At 49.7% G+C, this 20,629-nt stretch overlaps 1 protein-coding gene across 4 annotated transcripts in view; it reads right to left on the reverse strand.

The window, feature by feature from the left end:
• Positions 1-2,136: 2,136 nt before the first annotated feature.
• FERMT2 (FERM domain containing kindlin 2) overlaps positions 2,137-20,629 on the reverse strand; it is a 52,249-nt gene continuing 33,756 nt past the window's right edge. The window contains exons 4-16 of one of the 4 annotated variants that reach the window (XR_012673756.1): positions 18,540-18,572; positions 17,873-18,098; positions 17,620-17,722; positions 17,173-17,280; positions 14,972-15,106; positions 12,867-12,916; positions 10,050-10,174; positions 8,695-8,801; positions 8,141-8,362; positions 5,208-5,332; positions 4,838-4,979; positions 3,240-3,504; positions 2,137-2,887 (exon numbers count right to left, since the gene is read on the reverse strand). Coding sequence is in view for 3 of the 4 variants with exons in the window: in XM_075150749.1 (XP_075006850.1) it covers positions 3,331-3,504; positions 4,838-4,979; positions 5,208-5,332; positions 8,141-8,362; positions 8,695-8,801; positions 10,050-10,174; positions 12,867-12,916; positions 14,972-15,106; positions 17,173-17,280; positions 17,620-17,722; positions 17,873-18,098; positions 18,540-18,572 (1,550 nt within the window). In the remaining variant the exon portion in view is untranslated. Of the gene's footprint in view, positions 3,505-3,549; positions 3,961-4,837; positions 4,980-5,207; positions 5,333-8,140; positions 8,363-8,694; positions 8,802-10,049; positions 10,175-12,866; positions 12,917-14,971; positions 15,107-17,172; positions 17,281-17,619; positions 17,723-17,872; positions 18,099-18,539; positions 18,573-20,629 lie in introns of those variants that run through there. The other 3 variants (XM_075150749.1, XM_075150751.1, XM_075150750.1) reach the window with 3 other exon arrangements.

Genomic DNA, 20,629 nt, shown 5'->3' on the forward strand with positions numbered 1-20,629 from the left:
ATCTCCCTTCAGCGCTGGTGCTGCGGGAACTGGGATTAGCATTGCTTTGGCTTGCCAAGACCCTCCTCATCCTCCGTTGTTGGCGTTAATGCCCAAATGACCCCGAAACCCACCCGGCCTCCGACACCTCTCCCCAGCACATCACTGGAAACCCTCTTCGCCCCCCACGTCCTGGTTTCCCTTTGACTTAGCATCACCCCGCCAGCGATGTCTGATGTCTACGAGCAGCAGAGCAACCGGCTCTGGTCCTCCTCGTCCTCGCGCCGCCTTGCTCTCGCTGCTGCCTGTCCCTGCTCCCTGTCACCCATCCCCTCCCGCGGGCTCCAGCTCCCACCGCCTCCCTCCCCAAGCCATCTTGCAACGTGCTCCTGGTGCTCCCTCCTCACCCCCGTGTCCGTCCTCGCGTGCGGCAGTTCCCATCCGTGCCGGCCAGCCCAGCACTTGCGATTAGCTTTGTGCTCTATTTTATCTGGTGTTTCTCCAGACTTTAGGTAAACCACAGATATTTTTTTATCCCCCTGCCCCCTCCACTCCAAGAGCTCATTTTCAGTTGCATCTTTTCATCCAAGGAGAAAGGAACGACATCCTAGAAAACCCGGCAGCCTCCTTCGGATCACCTCGAAGCCCCCTGCGACCCCCTCGCCGCTTCCCAGCCTCCTGCAAGCGCCCGCACCGCTCCCCGCTTCCCACCCAGCTTCTCCCAGCTCCCGTCCTCGGGGGGCCGTGCGGGAAAGGGCTGCGGTTGAAAGCAGCCTCTGCCTCCCCATGCCCCTTCCCCGACCTCCTCTGCTTTTCTGCTCGGCGTTTCCTGCCTTATCGCCTCCTCCCGCTGCAAAATCGGGCCCCGACTCAGCCTAGCAAGTGGAGGCGGTTGGGGATGGACGGACAGGAGGATGCATCTTCTCCCTCCGCCTTTCCTTTCCACGTTACACCTCCCCATCCCGCATAACCTCAGGCTGTGAAATAGGAGGTAAATATTTTTCGGCGAGCCATCCCCATCACACACCCAGGTGCTATTCCAAGCCAGGCACGTTTTTATTGCCGTGCCTCATCCGTTCCCGCATCCAGCCAAAATCCCAGCGCCGCCTGCCAGGACCGTGCACACCCCTCCTCCGTTCGCGTGCCTCCCGGCACCGCCTGGACTTGCCGGGCAGCTGGGAGCTGCCAGCACCCAAAAGAACAAGCCCGCGGGCGTGGGGCAGGGCTGGGAGCATCCCCGGCACATCCCGAGCACGCCTCTGCCCCGGCCGCCGTCCCATTTGCAGTGGGACCAAGGAGCGGGAGAAATCGCCTGGCACCCTCGGGCCGCCCCTTCCCTCTGCTTTTATGGAGCGAGGATGCAACCTGTCCGAGAGCAGGTGGTGCAAAAAATAGAGGATGGTTGCAGAAACGCAGCAGCGATGGGGAAATGCGTGATTTCCTCCGAGCACCCGCCTGCGAGGGAGCACATTCGGCTCACGGCCGGGGAAGATGCTGCAGGCGTTGCTGTCACCTGCCCCTCTCTGTCCCCCCAGGACCCGGAGGCGCAGGCGAGCAGCCGTCCTCGCCCGCCGCTGGCACCCCTTTCCCGTCCCTCCTCACCTCCCTCCGGCCCCGCTGCGGCTGCGCCATGTCGGGACAGGATAACCTGAAGCTGGGAGCTGGACCAGACGTGGCCAAGAAGCATCCCCGGCCCCTCTCTCGGGGCGTTTTTGGGCACGGAGCTCTCCCGGTGGGCAGCGGGATGGTGCCGAGTGGGTGGGTGAATCCCTCGCAGGAGCCTCTGCCCGGGCAGCACCCCTATTCCCACGCAGCCGCCGCATCTCTGCCGCTTGCCGAGTCGAGGGGCCACCCTGGAGACGAACCCAATTCCATTTCACTGCCCATTGAAAGGCTGAAATACGACGTTTTTAAGCATCCTCCCCCGCATCCCCGGAGCTGCTTCCCCACTGCCTGCCTGGCCAGGGATGGGGACCCCCCTGCCCCGTCCCTGTATTTTGCTTTGGTTTTTGGTGGTGTTTCGTTTTAGCAAGCTCGGGATAAGGCAGCGGGATGGAGCGCCGGGCTGGCACGGCGGCAGGGGGTGGCTGTATCATACGGGAGCTACTTACGGCTTTGCCGTAGCAGAGTTGAACCACAAAAAGCAGGAGCGGCAGCTGAATATTAAATAAAAGATTTGACTTTTATTTAAAATAAAATGCATTTGTACATAGTCTTGAAACCACAGACTACAGGAACGCAACACTGGTTATTCCTCGGCATTAAGTGGGGCAGGAGATGGCTCCCCGTTAGCGTTAACGCTGCGCTGGCTTAACGAACGGGGAGGTCCTGGCCCCAGGTATCAGTTATCGAGGGTGTTGTGGTGCAGCTCTGAAATCCTATTTAACTTAGATAAAAATTTACTGGACTGAAATTAGGTTTTTTGGGTTTTTTTTGTTTCTTGGTTACTCCCCTTACTCCTTACAGGCATACTATAGTTAATGCTGATACACCAGATCTATGCAATATTCTAGCTGGCTTGTGAGACTAGTTAAAAAAACTGTACAATTTTATAAAATTTGTGTTTTTTACATTAGTTACACAAAACCTATACTTCATAGACCTTTACTTCATATTGTAATGAAAAAGTTTGCATATCATAGGCAGAACAGTGACTATGCTGGTGAATACTAAAAGTGTCATAATACAATATGGTGTAAAAATAAAATAAAATTAAAAAAAAAAAAAAGACAATATAAATGATTATCAAAAGGCAAGTTAACAAATAAAACCAAGCTATAACAGACTAACAGAAGATCATCTTCGAGGCCACACACAACTCTCTTCCAAGTCATGTCAGGCACCTGCAGCAGTCCCGGTGCGTGTAGTGTGAAAGGAGAGATGGCAATTCTGCTTATGGGTAGGACGACTTCAAAACAGGTCAAATGTACAGAATAAAAAACACAAAAAAAGAAGAAAGAAAACACTCATGCATTAAACATGATAAATAGACTTCATATAGGTTAAGCCCTGGATGGCTTTACAAGAAGATGGCTTAGAGTTCTCTTAGAAAATTGGCTGTTTTAAGTCAGTCAAACTTTATCCTGATCTGCCCATCAGATTCTGTATCTAAAGGCCAGCGGCACCATCCCCTGGCCCAGATACGGTCTTGTTATAGCAAATTAACAGAAGTGCTCATTAGTGCACACAGATTAACTGGTCTGGTAATGCAAAAATTTTCATGATAAAAAAAAAAAAAAAAAGATACATTTCAAGCTTACTTTATTAAGCAGCATATTTCAAAGAACAGCTTTTTAAAGTTAAATATTAATATGGCCATGGGGTTTCCTCTCGGTGTACAGTACATGGGACTCACACCCAACCACTGGTCAGTTTGTAGAACATCTCTTCATCTAAACTCTCATTCTGATCTTTCGCTCGCGTCGACAAGAAGATGTAGCCGCCGATGAACTCGTGAACCACTTTGCAATCCACCTCCGTGCAAATGAAGGACACCCGAACGTCATCTGCAAACTCCACCGTCACCTAGAGGGCAAAGCCACAGGGGTTAGCCCCGCCGGCGCCTTCCCAAAGGAGTTACACCGACGCACGCTCTTCCCTTCCGCCTTATTTTGCTTTTCTGTTAAACCAGATGCCTTTTCCGTTGCCTAAGCAAAAAACAGCAACGTAAATGATGATTTGGACTCGATGATCCATACGGGTCCCTTCCAACTGGAGATATTCTATGATTCCATGATGCAATGATTATTGTTAAAATGTTTAGAGAAATACCTTTTATTGCTTTTAAGAATTATTTTATTTACTATTTTATTTATTTACTTTAATTATCATTATACCCTTTATTCTCCCGTGACTCAGAGATAATTACCCATCATGTTTGCACCTCTCGGCAGTCAGCACGTGGCGACATCCTCTTTGCTTCAAGTGAAACAGAGACCGGGCACAGACCTGTCGAGGGCTGGAATTTCTTTCCAGTTTTCCCTGCGAGTGTATTCCGGTTTTGTAAGTTGAAGTTTGGCCGTAGAAATGCTTTATGGGGGTTGGGAGTGACTGAATAGACTGTCCATTTATTGATGCCCGTTATTTTTTTGTCCCCCCATCACTGACAGCTCTGCGGGAGGGAGGGGGGTTCCCAGCAGAGTATCCGAGCCGAATAATTGGGATAACGGGGCTTGCAACTGGGTCAAAACAAAGACTCGGAGGCAGAGGGGAAGCTGAATAATTTCTCCAGCAACTCTTAACGCGCCGCAAACCGCAGGAGAACAGCCCTCGTATCCCTGGCAATTTTCATCGGGTGTTGTGCTGAAAAGGACCACAAAAGGTTTGTGTATCCAAATGTAACGGTCGGGTAAAAGCCCATCTTGGAGCCTAGTGAAGGGTCTGCTGTTGCTTTTCATCACTTGCATGAAAATCTGAGCCGTACTTCAAATAAAATGAATTTTAGTACGGATAAGACCCAGTACATTTAGGTTAGGATCCAGCCTGAGCACCAGTTCTGCACTTTGATTTTATTTAGCTGCCTTTGAGTGGGTGTTCAGAGACCAGAGAAAATCGTTACGCATTAAGTGTGTAACTGGCTGCGTTAAAGAAAGATTCTTTTATTTTTCTTCTTTTTAAGGGTCATACTCAACTCTACCAGCAGTTAGGACAAGCTCTGCTAGATCTCCAAGGAGAGTGGAAAAGGGAGGAGGAGAAACTGTATTCCATTAACGCAGCTGGATGGGACACGCTTTAGTGATGTGAAACCCTGACTTTTTAAAAGCCGACTTACAGAGTCAACTTAAAAAAACCCGAGAGCAGCGTCCTCCTCACGTAACAGGAGCGGGGGAAGCGGCCGAGGTGTAAAACACGGGCTCACCATTTTAATCTCCCAGTTCACGTTCCACTGCTTCATGTTGCTGAACCGCCAGGTTTTGACGGCGTCGCCCGTGCTGGCGTCCATCCGTATCAGCCGGTTGTAGGCGATGCCGATCAGCTCCTCCTTCTTGCCCCCCTGGAACCTGCGACACGGCGAGGGATTAATAAATGCACGCCCGCGATACACGGCTACGCGTGTTAAGTTCAGCAGCTGAGTTAACTTATAAAGTCAGTTTTATAAGTCGATGCAATTAACGCTTTTAATTTCAGTCCCAGTGCAACTTCTACAGCTAAGGATGTGCTGCATATTTAACGTACTCCATGTATTTATTCATGAAATTCCTCCTGCCCTGCCCAGCGGACCCACCGACCTTGCAATGAAATGCGTGATGCCGAACTCCGGCAGCGACTGCCAGGCTTGAATAAACCTCATCTTCGCCTCGATGAGACTCATCTGAGCAACGTTCTGGTGGGCTTCCAGGATGCGTGCCGTGATCTGCGGGCGGCGAGACACACCGGCTTTAGGCGAGGGGGCTCGTTAGCGGCATCACGACTGTCACGCGAACGGGTAACGACTCGGGAGGCATTTGGGAGCCAGCGCGGTTACGAACAACGCAGATAATTGATAATTTCTACCCTGAGGTCTTATTTCAGCTACGACTGCTCAAAGCCTGCGACCACGGCTGGTAAACGTGGAGCTGCTTTTGCTTCGTATCTCCAGACATATAAAAGCAAATATAGATCTGAGCTGTCTGGAGGCAAAGAGCCGCTCAGGCTCATTTAGTTTAAGACGCAGGATGTGAGCAAACGGCGGGGCAAATTTCTGGTGTAGGGTTTCTAGTTTCGCAGCATAAATCACTGGGGACCATTATAAAAACCAAACAGGGCCCAAGTTTCTCCAGGGGGATGCGGGTTTTGTTAGTTTTTTCATTGCTGTTCTCCAAACCAAAGGGGTTCTAGACTATTTTAAGTTTTATCTTAAATTTATCTTAATTTTATTGTTGCTGTCACTTACCAAGTCTCTTACATAGCCTGGCTGTAGATGGCAAGGCGAAAAAAAAAAAGAAAAGGAGGCAGAAAGAAAAAAAAGCAATCAGAAATATGGCAACAAAGCAAAGAAAAAGTGTAAATTAACTGCAAACCAAAGTTCAAGCAAAAAAAAACCACATGCACCATTTCTTAGGCAGAGAAGCAGCCAAAGTGAACGTAAGGACGGAGAGGGGACAAGCGAGCAGAGATTCGCCCCTCGTGCCGGCCCTGCCTGAGCACCGCTGCGGTCCCGGCTGACCGGCATCGTGTAGAGATGGTTTTGGTCCCGCTGGTGGATGAAGGGGAGGGTGAAGCTGCCGGCTCAGAGGAGAATTCGTGTCCTCACGCTCCTCTCCATGCCTCTGCGCAAACTCAAACCCACTTACTCGCAGGGGAAGCTCAACGGGAAGCTCGAAAACTCGCTGTGGGCCGTTAGCTCCTTTTATTTGAGATACGCAGAGAAACGATGGGGATGCTGCTGGGGTAAGGAGCGGCTGGAGGAGAACATCAGCCGGAGCACGCAGGGCTGCGGAGGGAGGTGGCCTTGCCCTGAGGGTGGACAACCCCGGGGGCTTCCTGGGGATGCATCTGCCCTTGCAAGCCGGCTGAACGCTGCTCCGACACCGAACCCCAGCGAGGCACCTGAGTGCTGTGAATAGGTTTATTTTGGGGTTTGGGTTTTTTTGCATTTAGGATTTGGCGCTCCCCGAACCCAAGCTGCCAACCCTACGCGGCTGCAAGGGCACGTGGAGACAAACGTCACCCGAGCGGGTCTGGGGCCGGTGTGGGACCAAGCGCCTTTGTAAATCCTCCAGCAAGGCCCACTGCCAGTTCCCATTTCGACACTGTTTGCGGGCTGCGCGACCTCCTCCTCCTCCTCCTCACCCAGTGCCGGCGCACGGAGGGACCCTCGCGGCCGAATTCCTTGCATTCCCGCAGCTTCCATCCCCCTGTCCCTCCCAGCCGTGCCGGCATGCGTGCCGCTGGCAAACATCCTCCGCTGCTGCAAGCTCTGCTTCTGGCCACAGAGGAAAAGCCTAAATCTGCTGTTTAGCCGATGTCTATAGGGGACCCGGCGTTTGCATCGTGGCCGCCGGCCCGGCTTGGAGCAGGGCGAGGGCTCATGCCCGTCCCCACGGTTCGATGGAGGTTATTTTTATAACGAGGATACCTGCATGGTAAGCAAGTTCTGCGAGCTAATATTTTTCCAGGTGCCTCCATTTTACTGAGTTCAAGCCTAGAAGGTATTATATATGTTAAAATGGTATATTTATGCAGCCTCTCCTCCATCCAAGTGGATATAAAGGCTTATTCAGAAGAATAATAAGGGCTATATAAAATATAACTCCACTGCCAGGAAATCATCGTGCTGTGCCAATAAAAAGTTATATTTTTCCTGCTTCTCTGACTTGCAGCCTTCTTTTGGGTTTGGAGAAATCGTATCTAGCCACAGCCAGCCCGACGCACACAGGCTGCAAAGCTACAGCTGAACGATTAAGTCACCGAAAGGCCACGGAGCAATGCCTTACTTATTTTTGCTGCCATCCTGCCATATAACGTCTTTCAGAAAGTCATGCATTTATTTCCAGCGCAGAACAGTTCAGCCCTGTCATGCACGGACCGAATGCAGCGCGGAGTTCAAGCACAAGTCACAGCAACTCAAAATGAAGCAATGTTTCAAGGACTGGCGTTTGGAAGTAGTGGAAAAGTAAAGAGAGAAATATGCAAACCGCATTACAGCCAAGTCTGGATAAAGCACTGCAAGCAACTACAACTCCACTGATCCTGAGGATTTCTGCACGGACTCTGTGCAAGGGAAGGGGTTTTAATCCCAGCACCGGGGACTGATTTCATCTCATCGCTGCTACATCTGCCCGGGGAGAGACGGGGGCGGCTGACCCATGCTTTGCTGCACCATCTCTCGGTATCAGCAGGGACAAAAACCATTCCCCTGTTTTAAACCATTCCCCATGTTTTTAAAATAAATGTAAATAAATTTAAAATGTATGTAAAATAAATGGTTCCCTGCTGCTGAGGCTGTGTACATGCACCGTCGCATAATATACGGCATACTTAAGGTCGTGGGTGCCATCCCCAGGTGCTGGATCGAAACCACACATTTCAGTCGGCATTTCATTTTAGTAACCGCGTGCATCTGATTAAGTGACACCCGAAACACGTAGCATTAAACGCCGGCTACCGCCAAAACGGGTGCACGGTCAGCCCGGTCCACACCAACACCACCACCACGCCGGGAGAGCGGGCCAGCACCTACCTGCTTGTTCTTGTACTTTTTCAGGTAACGAGGAGAAACCAGACACTCGGGGTTAATGTCGGTGGTGATTTGTTCCGGGATCAGCTGCGGATCTGGGTTCAAATGCTGCATTTTCAGGAAGGAGAGGATGTTCTGTACTTCCATGCCGTAGGAGCTGTCGGCCATCGTCTTGCCCTTGGAGGCCAGGCGGCAGGCGGCCATCCAGCTGGCGTACTGCGTCTCCTGTCCCCCAAAACAGAGACCCGCGCCCGTCAGAGCTGTGGGGGTGCCACCTGCCCACCCCCCAAAAGAAAACCCCGGGGAGCCTTTATTTTCCTTCCAACCCCAGGAGACTCCAGCGCGCACAGAGACGGGCAGAAACCCAGCCAACGTGTAGACTGCAACCATGGGACAGAGCCAAGGGAGAGCCGATTTTCTACTGAACGTTGAGATCAGACACATGTGAGTGCATTTTGTGGGTTTTTTTTAATTAACAGCAGCTACACGGCACATCCCAGCGTGAGCTGATGGTGGGCAAAGGGCAAAGAGAGGGCCGGGCCAAGCTATAAACTTACATTATCGCAGCGAAGCCAGATTTCGTTCATTCCCTCCGCCACCGGAATCAGAAGTTTGATGTTAAACTTCTGACCAGAGATGTTCACGTCAGGGGTAACTTCACATCCTGCAATGAGGGAGCCACTGTTTAACGGGGCTGTGAAGAACTACGCTTTAAAAAGGAGAAAGAAAAAAACAAAAGAAGGGAAAGAAAAAGCAAAGCACTCCAACTAAAGGGTGTCCAACAGCATCTCAGTGCTGCAAAGGTCTTACACCGTGTCTTTGATGGAATAAACGCTCTACATAGCAGGGACAAAAACCGTGTCAGACGTCTCTTTTTCCAAGTGACAGGAAAAAAGGGGGAAAAAAGCAAGACCTGATCTGAAAGCAATGCAGCCAAAGCTAAAGCGTGCCTGCAGGATTCATCTCATCGGTCCTGCCTGGCCTTGCAAATGGACCTGACGGCTGGGAAATACTCTGTCACCCTGAAATTTTCATGAAAGGGTAGGAAAAGGTGGCAGGATGGGTGCTGACTCTCACCCTGAAACCCCTATATATTATTTTGTTTGGCCGCATCGCTGCTATAGTCAGTGGCGAGGTGTGAGCATCCCGCTTTCCGTGTCTGGGGAGAACTACAAGCTGTTGTATAAACACCGGGAGTGACAAACTGAACCAGCCAAGTTAGCCTGGGCGCCGCTTCAACGCCGCCTCCGAGATTTTTTAAAAGTGCCGTCACAGCAGATATGTCAAAAGCTCCCAAAAAGGTCCTGCGGGCCGGGCTTCGCTCTGACTGCAGCCCGAGGTCGCTTGGCATCGCATCTGCTCCTGCCTCCATGGGTTAAAAAAAAAGAGCTTTCTGCTCATTTGGTGACTGCCGGAGCAGGAATGTTTAACGTGACGTAAGAAACACCAGCAGCCGTAGGAATTTAAAAACTCATGTGCAAGGCTCGCAGGGAGCGCTCGAGCGAGGCTGCTCACAACCAGCACCGGGGAGAGGAGGAAAAAAGAATTAAAGGCAGCGGAGGAAGAGAATGGTCTGTTCTCTCCAGCGCAGCATGTGCTCAAACTTACTCTCTGCTGTGGAAGTTAGTTCAATTCTTTTGGATAGCCACGACAAAACAGAGAACGGCAAGTTGCCTCCCCACGGTATTAGGGAGCTGGCGGCGCTTCCCCTTGGGGTCACACGTAGCACGTACTCACTTTCTAGAAGTCTAAGTACATGCCACGCTATCAAACCCAGTCACCCTCCGTCCTTTAAACGTATTTACCCAACCCTAGGATGGCATGCCAAGAAGATAAAGCAGTGGGAAAACAGGGTGCAAGAGGAGCAGCCTATTACGGGAATAAAATGCAACGGCGCTTACGCTTCTCTTACCTCTCAGGTTCATCTGGTGCGCAGGAGTCCCGTTGGATTCCTCTTTGCTTTTATAGCAGGAGATGGAGGTATCTTTGAAGGTGCACCAATACGGCTTGTAGCCTTTCAATGTCAGCTTCTTGGGCCTGCCAGACAGGTTGAGGGACAATTACTGTGCAAATCTGCAGTTTCCCAGGTGATATAAAGTTTGGTTTAAGCTCCTAAACCAAGCTGCTGCACCGAGAGGCTCGTTTCACCCTTGAAAACCTGGTGTCAGCAGCCTGGGGTATGCCCACCCCTGGGACAGTCCCTGCCTGGGAGCTCAGCCACCACCCACCATCTCTTCACTACAACGTTGGGTCAAGAAATTGAGCTACAATTGCAAATTTGGACTCTTCAATCCCATGGACGTCCCACTAATTTGCGGCAAGGTGGGGAGAGCTGAAGAACTGCATTACAAAAATAGACATGTCCATGAACCTTTGCAAAATATTCCTCTTCACCTGCCACATTAAACTGGAACCCCTTTGCTCGAGCTCTGAAAGGAAGCGGTACTTCTAAAAGACTTGTCAGTCAAGCACATGCATGAGTAGACTTGTTGTTTTCTTTTTTTAAATACTCCGCATCAGAAAAGGTTCAGTTCTTTTCCATGGAAAACATGGATTTTGCTTAACTCTGCAGAAGAACTGATGGCCCTGCAGGCCCACAGCAAAGCAAAGTGACCACCTGGCATGGTGGTACCCTGAGCCTGCTCATCCCACCACGAGCCCAGGACCTTCGCAGGGGTACAAGTTTCTGATTTTCTTAAACCCCTTTAAGTTCTAAACCTTATTCAAAGGCTGTATCTGCAGTTTCTCACTGCAATGCATTTCTTGCACCTCCGTCCCAGAAACAGCTGCTCAACCCTGATCTGTAGGGATCAAATATTGCTTGTCCTCCGGGTCTGCACTTCCATTTCCAAGCAAAAGCGTGCTGGGGGCTACTCGGGGAAATTAGGGAGGTGGGGGAGAAACACGGCGCCTGCCTGAACCGTGCTGCTCCCACACCTCTGACGGACATTGAGCTCGGGGCATCTGCTGCCTCCTCCTGCCTTTGCTGGTTTTCCTCCTCCTAAAGCCCTGGCACACACAGCCCTGTCCCTGCAAACTTTACAACCGCAATTTCTTTGGAAAGCTGCTTCCCACTACAGAAGAAGTCACCAACCCCCACCCGAGCCACCCTACATGTGAAAGTTTTGCCATCCTGTGCTTCGCGTCCTTCGCTACAGATGCTTTAATACATCTTCACTGTCTTGAGCTTTTTTGGGGGCTCCTTTAAATTGCAAGCAGGGCATTTTAGCTGGCACGGGCAGTAACCCGGCTGGCAGGGGAGAGAGAAACATCCCCAGTCTCTGCAGCAACACCAGGCACGTATAGGGACATATATACAGGACTCATATATAAGGCATACTAAGGACATTGCAGATCCTCCCCAGTGCAATCTGACAAGAGGCATGGCCAAAGCTGGGCCAGCTCCCAACATCATGTCATTTATGTTGGGTTTCTAGCAGTAAAACACCGCCTGACCCTCATTTTTAGGAGCAAATGGCAATTCTGTGCTTCCCCGCCGTTGCAGGACAGCCTCAGATCCCAGCCTCAGGGTTCGGGCTTGTACCGGGCGAGGAATCGGCAGCTTCTTGCTGCTCCATCTCCTGCCCCACCAACTGGCATTTCAATTTGCAAGCAATTAGCTCCCCGAGTCGTGCCTAATTTTACTGGCAAATAAGCACATCAAAGGAAAGAGCAAGGTTTTTGTTTGTTTGTTTGTTCAAAGGAGGAGAAAACACCCACTCAGATGCAGGGCACAGGCTGCAGCCCTGAAACTTTGCCCCAATTAAGACAGACCGCAAGCCCAGACAGACGCGGAGACCTTATTAATTTGCCTTCCGAGAGGGAGAAAGAGTTTTTCAGAACAGAAGTGGTAGGTTCTGGCTCCAGAACCAAACAATTAACAAAATAAAGGCTTGTTCCAGAGCTATTTTGCTGCCTACTGCTCTTCTTCTATATCCTATAGCTATGCTGTGAAATCTCATCATTATTTCCAGTTTCTAGAACTTTCACCGTAACCCCCGCCGCAGCAGGCAGTAAATTGCAAAAAGACAGTCGCGGCTGCCAAAATGTTACTCAAAGTCCAGATGCTGCCGTTCCCGGTTTCCACATACCACCATCCAAGTTAAAGCAAAATAAAAAAAAAAAAAAAAAACCACCCTAAATCCTGAGTGAGCTGGAAGAGGAGCAGAGTCAGCTTAACCTGCTCCTTTTGGCAAGCAGAGGGCAGACAGATCGGCATCCCGGCTGTTTATAATTCATCCAGCCTCTTGCAAACCAGGAGAAGTATCTGAGCAAGGTTTCTAGGTTTTACTCCTAATTTTAGGATGGCTTGATTACTTCATGGGCATTAATTGTGTTACAGAAATAATCCGGCACGCGCTGCTGGCTTTGGGATGTAGCAAGCTCTTCCGCAGGGATGCATACCTGCCGGGGCGGTGATAGTGGGAAAACACTCTGGGTTTTCTGTTTAAGAACTGATCAACTTCAGTATCAAATATTTTGAATAGTGTGAAATACTTAGTGATTGTGCTACGGGATAAAGAAGTAAAATGTTTTAATAGCAAGAGAGTGGAGATGCTCTGAGCTGTGGTATTACACAGCGATTGCCGGGTGGCTTTTCACACGAGTGGTGTGCAGCAAGATCTTAAGGCCAGGAGATAAAAAAAAAACCAGAATATTAGGCAGTAGGACCATTAATTATTCATAGACATTACCAGTTTCACAAGCACCTCTTCCCATCAGCACTTACTTGAAGACTTTAATGTAGTCGGCGAGCTCCGGGATGGAAGTGATGTCACCCTGAAAAGAAAAGATGATCCCGTTCACCCGCCGGCCCGAGCGGAGCCGGGATGGTGGGTCCGGAGGGGAGGAATGCTGCGCAGGGGAGGAAGCCGGTGGCAGCTTCACCGGCCAACATCGGGGCTCAGGGGTCATGAAAACGCTCCTGAGAAAGCCTCATCCGCTTCACGGGAGAAGCAAGCGGAGAAAAATCTATCGCACAGAAGCGCTGTTCGGAAACCAGAGGCCGAGGTTTTATTTTTCTTTGAGGAATTCCTGCTGGAGCCAATTCCCACCCGCGAGGTCACCGGCGGTCACACCGGCTCGTGTTCGCACAGGGATTTTTCTCCTCCCTCAGTTTTTCCTTATGCTCCCAACAAAAGGAAAAGATGCTGCTCTGCACCTCCACGGAGGACTGGGGAAGGGCTTTCTGACGGTCTAGAAAGGTTTTTTCCCCCAGCTTTTTAAATATTGAGTTTACCTTCACATTTTGCACGAGCAAAATACACAGGGTGGCACTTGCAATTCCTACAAGCTCAAACTAAAGGGTTTTTCGCAGGACAGAAAAAGCAAAGACTGCTCCAATCGCTTCCAGTAGCAAGACAGTTTACTCTCCGTCTGCAGTGAGCAATGCTGTTTATAGATACCACGGGGAAAAAAATGCAGAATCTAAACAAACAATCCAGTAATTGCCCATTATCCATATTCAATTACTCGAATGCATCTGGAAATGGCTACTGCTAGCAATCCCTACGGAAAGGGATGGAGTTTTTTTGATGAATCATTGTCGTCTTCAGTCCCATCTGGCAGGGACTGTTCCTTAGTACTGTGCTTCAAATCTGGTTTTGCAAAGAAATTATGAAAGATCTCTCGGCGATAAAAACTTGCCATTATTTCTGTCGCACCGAAGCAGCGCTGCTCTCCCTGTAGCGACTGGTTAATATTGTAAACCTCTGCCGTTATTAACGCTAGTAAAGCAGGCTAAGTATGGATGTTAACTTCAAAACGATCCTTCGTAAACACTTAAAAAAATCGTATGAAGTGTAAGACTGGAAAATTTCAGGGATTTTAGGGTTTGAAAGAACTTAAAATGAAACTCAGAGACGGTATAAATGTGCAAAATGCCTGGAAAAGCTGTGCTGTGCCTCATCTGACCGGACCTACTCCTTTTTCTGCAGTTTAGTTTTTGGGCTTTACATTTTTAAAGGTGGAAAACCAGTGTTAAACCAGCATATCAGAAAAAAACAATGAAACCCTCTGAAATACAGTCATAGCCCACTCCGGGCTGAAATCCAGTCTAATAAAAATAAGGTTTCATAAGCACAAGTTATTTCTGAAAATCACGACAGCTGTTTTAGGTACTGTAAAACTTTGCCATGAATTAGAAACGGTGGAAGAGAAACCTCAGCATGAAGAATTCAGTATTTTGGCAAGTCAGTAGAGAGAACAGAAACCAAATTAATTTTAATTTTGTTTTCCATTATTTCATCAGGAAGGTCGCTTGGTGCAGGGAGGGCGTTCAGTAAGATCCCGGCTCCTCCAGGACTTCTCCAACACCATTTGGTCTTATGATCCCAGTAGGAAAAATGCAATATTGCACTTGACTTCTGCAGCAATGCAGAGCTGGGCATGCGGGACGGGCTGAGCTCTCCCTGCTAAAATAACTGCAAACACCCAAAAAATAGAAGGCGGTCTTACAGCTTAAATGAAGCCTTTGGTTCAGTATGTGCACGTGCTCAAAGAGGTTTTTATGCCGCGTTGGGCTCAGAGCAGAGTTCAGCGCGGCCCCACGCCGGACACTGCCCGGGGTCCCTTCCCACAGAACTACCCCCCGGTATTTTAAAAACTATTATTTTTAAGAAAATATTATTGGGGTCTGTGTTCTGCATTGCTCCATTGGGCTGTGGGCAACTTCCTCATGCTGTAAGAGCAGGAATAGAAAAAAAGGGAGAGGAAGGAAATAAAAAAGGTTGGATGCCTGGAAAAATTCCCAGCTCGGGATGATTATTCCTGCCTTGTGTGAGGTGAGGAGGGGACGTGCAAGCCACCCTGCCAGCGCGTGCCTGCAACCCTTACCAGGATCGTCGACGTTTTGCCACCCTCCAAAGTAATCTCCAGATCCGAGAGCGCAGCATCCACCTCATCCACCTCCTTGTCGCTGTTGTTCAGGTGGTTTTCCGAGGACATGATGGACAGCTTATTGATGTGGTACTGAAAGGCAAGGCACAGCATTTCACCGAGACGCTCCTGCGATCTGCAGGATGCCGCGGGCTCGTCACGACACAGCCACCACGCTTGGGAAGCGGAGTGGAAAACCGGACCCGTACCCTCCACGGGAGCAGAGCCTGGCGAGCGCTGAGACCTGAGCACAGTCGAGTCAGGAATGACCAGCTTATCATAGAATTATAGAATAGTTTGGGTTGGAAGGGACCTTTAAAGGCCATCTAGTCCAACCCCCCTGCCATGGGCAGGGACATCAACTAGATCAGGTTGCTCAGAGCCCCGTCCAACCTGACCTGGAATGTTTCCAGGGATGGGGCATCTACCACCTCTCTGGGCAACCTGTGCCAGTGTCTCACCACCCTCATCGTAAAAAATTTCTTCCTTGGCTTGGCTGTTTTCAGTCCAAGGAGTTGGTGGTACGAACCCTGAAGGACTGCTCCGGACCCCGCAGAGCAGAGCTACTCTTTTCACAGCATCACAGACTGGTTGAGGTTGGAGGGAAGCTCTGGAGGTCATCTGGTCCTACCTTCTGCTCAAGCAGGGCCACCTACAGCCATTGCCCAGGACCATGTCCAGGTGGCTTTTGAGTATCTCCAAGCATGGAGACTCCACAACCTCCCTGGGCAACCTGTGCCAGTGCTTGGTCACCCTCACAGTAAAAAAGTGTTTCCTGATGTTCAGAGGGACCCTCCTGTGTTTCAGTCTCTGCCCATAGCCTCTGGTCCTGTCACTGGGCACCACTGAGAAGAGCCTGGCTCCATCCCCTTTACAGCCTCCCATCAGATATTTATATACATTGGTAAGATCTCCCTGAGCCTCCTCTTCTCCAGCCTGAAGTCCCAGCTCCCTCAGCCTTTCCTCAGAGGAGAGATGCTCCAGGACCTTCACCATCCTCATGGACCTTCGTTGGACTCTCTCCAGTACGTCTATGTCTCTCTTGCACTGAGGAGCCCAGAACTGGACCCAGTACTCCAGGTGTGGCCTCACCAGTGCTGAGCAGAGTGGAAGGATCACCTCCCTTGACCTGCTGGCAATGCTTTGCCCAATGCAGCCCAGGACACCATTCATCTTCTTTGCCCTAAGGGCACGTTGCTGGCTCACGGTCAACCTGGTGTCCACCAGCATCCCCAGGTCTTTTTCTGCCAAGCTGCTTCCCAGCTGGGTGGCTCCCAGCACGTACTGGTGCCTGGGGTTGTTCCTCCCCAGGGGCAGGACTTTGCACTTCTCCTTCTTGAACTTCATGAGGTTCATGTTGACCCATTTCTCCAGCCTGCCGAGGCCCCTCTGGACAGCAGCACGACCCTCTGGCATATCAGCCACTCCTCCCAGTCTGGGAGGATGCATTGCATCTGTTTTCACCCCAGAAAACCAAACCACCCATAAATCTCACACGAAGGACCATGCCCAACCCACTCTGGACTGCTCGGAGAGGTAAACTGAGTCCTTATATTTCTATTTTCACTTTTTTTCCTCGGAGGGGCCCTAGGAGCAGACAGCCCTGCTCTTGTCGGCGATGTTCCTTCTGCATCCTACAGCGATGAGGTGCGCCAGACCACATATAGTAAATGGCCTGCCATCCGTCTTCCAGAAGTCAATAGCAGGTGTAGTATTTATGCCAAATCACGCCAAGTGATAAATAAATAGTTCTGTGAAACCCACAGATTATCACCAGCTGTTCGGGGGGCAGCGTGCCAGAAACACACAGTTCAGTAACCTAGTGTACTTACTGGGGTTTTTTAAAAAGGGCAAAACTAAAAGTTAAGATCGACATAAACATGTTTGGTAAAAGAAGGCCAAGTTCCTTTTCCGAGAAGTAAGCAGCAGCAAATATTTAAATTACCTAATAAGCTCAAGTGAGGATTAGGAGACGGGAAACGATCTGATTTCTACCAGCACAAGAAGTCCAAGCTCCCACTGAAGACAAGGTGAGGCTTAAAACACCAGTTACAGCAGACTTCATTTATCGTATTAATCAATATTCATCAACACAGAAGTCCGTAAAGCTACAAAATCAAGTTTAACGACAAACATAAGCGTATTGGGCTGTCTCCTACCTGCAGTGCCGCAAACATCATCATTTCTTCCTCCGTGCACTCGATCTCCTCCAGCAGAATAGCCCACTTGGACTGCTCGTACAGCTGGTTGATCCTGATCGCGTCGTACTACGGCACAGCGCAAAAACAGGGACGGGTTGTAAAACGTACGAGTCCAGTTCGAAACGAACCACTTCATCTTTCATTTCAACGCAATGCTTCAATCCAAAACTGAAAAGCCTCTGCCACCGAAGCGGAGCGGCTCTAAGCAACCCTTAGAGCATCTCTAGCAACACGTAAGCATTAGCACACCGGTACGTGGGAGCACGCAAAGCCAGGTTTGATGCCTGCATGACCGATTTTCAAAGCGGTGGAGGATTTACCAGCACAAATGCACATTAGAGATAGAGGCATCCTTTGCTCAAAGCCTTTGCCTGCAAGATGTAAGTAAAATAAATAGCTCTGTACCTTTGGATTCAGGTCAAAAAAGCTGTAGTACTTGAACCGGAGCAGCAAAGCTTCATTTTCTTTCACCTCCTGCTCCATAAGAGATCGGGACGAATCCAGCCATCTGTATATTGTCAACACGGGATAAAACACACAAAAAGCTCTGGCGAAGTCGCGAGGACGCTTTCAAGAACGCAATTTAAAACTGCATATTGAAACAAAAAAAAAAAAAAAAAAGAAAAGAAAAAAGCAGAAAAACAAATCCTTAACTCACCCTTGGTTGATTTTGGCTTTATCGAGCAGCGCCTGTGGCTTGTACATTTTTGCTAAGGACTCCGGGGAGGTGACGGGCTGGCTCACGGCCAGGATGCCCGGGTTCCCCTCCGACAAGGCGCTGTCACCGAACCAGGCTGAAGTGGGTGACAGGGGACTGCCGTCGTGAGCGTCGTAGGTCGGTGTCATCGTTTTGCTATACAGTCCTGGGCTCGAATATATGTTTCCTACCGGTAAGAGGAATAAAAGCTGGGAGTTAGCTGACGGCCAAGCCCTGCCTGCTCCCAACCAAGCCAACTCAGACACAAACCCGAAGCCAGCGGATGAAAAACCTTCCCTTTTTTTACCATTTTTTTTTTTCCGCAACGGGAAAACACTGCGCTGCTTGTTTTCCCATGAAAAGCTGCCCCTCTCTCTCCGCTCCTCTCCTAGGGCAAAACTGATGGAAAACTCATTCCAGCCCAAATCCATGGGAAAAGGCGCCGGGAAACTCCTGCCCCCTGCGTTTTTGCGGCACCTGGGACACGAACGGCCCCCGACTTACCGGTATTACCTGTTGCTTAAAGATTTTGGAAGTCAAAAGTTTTAGAGGAGCAGGAAAATAAACTAAGGGCGCAGCCAAAGAGACCAGAGGCAGAGCGCAAAAGTCCTACTGAGGTGGAGCTCACCTTTGACGGGGCCGATGTAAAGAATATCGGTGCCTATAGAGAGGGAAAGAAAGGAGGGAAGTGAGAAGGCGAGAGAAAGTCACCGGGAGAGTAGGAAAGGACAGAAGCCGAAAATGGGTATTTTCGGAAGAGGGCAGAATAGCACAGGTGAGGTTTAACCACCCAAACGGAGTGTTTGCAGCAGCGCCGGTGGACACGGCAGGCAAAGCAACCAAAGTGACTCCACGGTTATTTTATTCACGTTACAACAAACAGCCGGGCACGCAAACGCGGCATTTCACGGACGCAAAAGCTTGCTGAGACGGCCAAACAAATTTCGTATTAATATGCTGAGCAAGTGGTACGATTTGGTGCAAAACCGATCCCGAAGCACACGCTACTCCCAGGCCTTTTAAAGCTTTACAGCTCGTACAGACTAAAAGCAGACAAAAAAAAAAAACCCTTTTAAAATTACAAATTCGAAGAGAAGAAACTGGACCCAGCCTGGTACCCCAAAATAGCTGAGAGCTAAATAGTCCCTATTAATTTCATGGGAGCATTGATTTTTACGTTAAGAATATAAACCACAGATTTCTCAAAATAAGGGTGGTTCCAGGACCGTATCCTAATGTCAGTAATTCCACTGCGTCCGTACGTCGGGCAGTGAGCTCATTTGCCGGGCGTCAATCTGCGCTCCAGCACCGAGGAGGACCAATAACTGACTTTTTGGGAAAGAGTTGCGTCCTTTTTAAATCACGAGCCCGTTCAGACGGGCAATTCAATGCACCCAAACTCCACCTCCAAGAGCACTATTAAGGGTGTTGAAGGGGCGCGTGGCAGGGTTGAGATGCCAGAAGCAAGGTCTTCTCTGCCACCTCTTGCTGCTGCCCTGAACCACCACCTCGGGCCACCCTCCAGCTCCTCACTCCAACAACTCCTCCTCCCTGAACGCCCAAGAAATGACAGAAAGCTGAGCTAGACATCTGGAACAGTCTAAGACCAAAACAACAGAAAAACCTTTCCAAACTCTCATTTTTTGCGATAGGCATCTCAAGGAGCAGCACGAACGGTTTGAATCAGCGGCATCATACCAATGACAGCCAACACCTGGGTTAGGAAACTTAAATAATACAGAAACATGATTCTAAACTGCCTGACAGGATGGAAAATATAAGTGACAACTAGATATTTTTAATGCTCCTGCTAGTTTTGCCAGCATCCTGGTCTGGATTAATTTTTTGACAAGAAGCCTGGGGACCAGTAAGCACCGTGGGAATCTGTCACCGTAACAGACCCAGCAAACTGGGTGGGAGCAAAAAAGCAGTAGAAATGGTGAAGGGATGGAGATATCCACCTTCAAGCTTCACGCTTGCATGGAGAAGGCCGGGAGTGACTTGCCAGGTACTTATAGCCGGTACTTATACTTTGGGAGTTGGACTCAAGAATCCTTATGGTCCCTTCCAACTTGAGATATTCTGGGATTCTATGACTATAAAAGCAGCAGAAACGTGCTCTCCCCATGGACCGTTGTTAGGCTGGAGCGGAGCAGTCCAACAAGAACCAGCAATAAACCACCACCACCATCCACAAACCGCATCCCGAAAGATGCTCTTGCCTCCTCCCCATCTGCTCTGGCAGCGTGCCTGCCTCAGCCTTCACGTGGCTCAAGCAGACAGGGCTGAGCATTAACTGGACCAACAAAAGCAAAACCCGATTTTTGCCCGAAATCAGGCAGGTTTTCCCATGGATATCCCCCCACATCCCTCCGATCGAGTGCCTGCTCCAGGGGAGCAACGCTTCCCCTCGGATGTTCTCCTCATCGCCTTCTCCAAATGTCTGAAACATCTCAGAAGAAGCTTCCTTTAAAAAATTTCCCCCAGGCAGGCAATGTCATGGAAAGTTCCAGTTGAAATGGCTATAAGTTTGGCTAACTTATAAACAAGTGAATACAGGTCTTCTAATGGAAAGTGTTGGGCAACGTGTACTGTGGGTGTATTGACAGCTCTGCCTACAGTGATTTAAATGGTTTCACTGCCAGGTTCTCGGTGACAAAACACGCCCGTTAAATCCACATGCACTGAAATAAGAGGATCCTGAAATATTAACTCGTT

Source organism: Calonectris borealis, chromosome 5 (genome assembly GCF_964195595.1).
Source record: "Calonectris borealis chromosome 5, bCalBor7.hap1.2, whole genome shotgun sequence".
Classification (NCBI taxonomy): domain Eukaryota; kingdom Metazoa; phylum Chordata; class Aves; order Procellariiformes; family Procellariidae; genus Calonectris; species Calonectris borealis.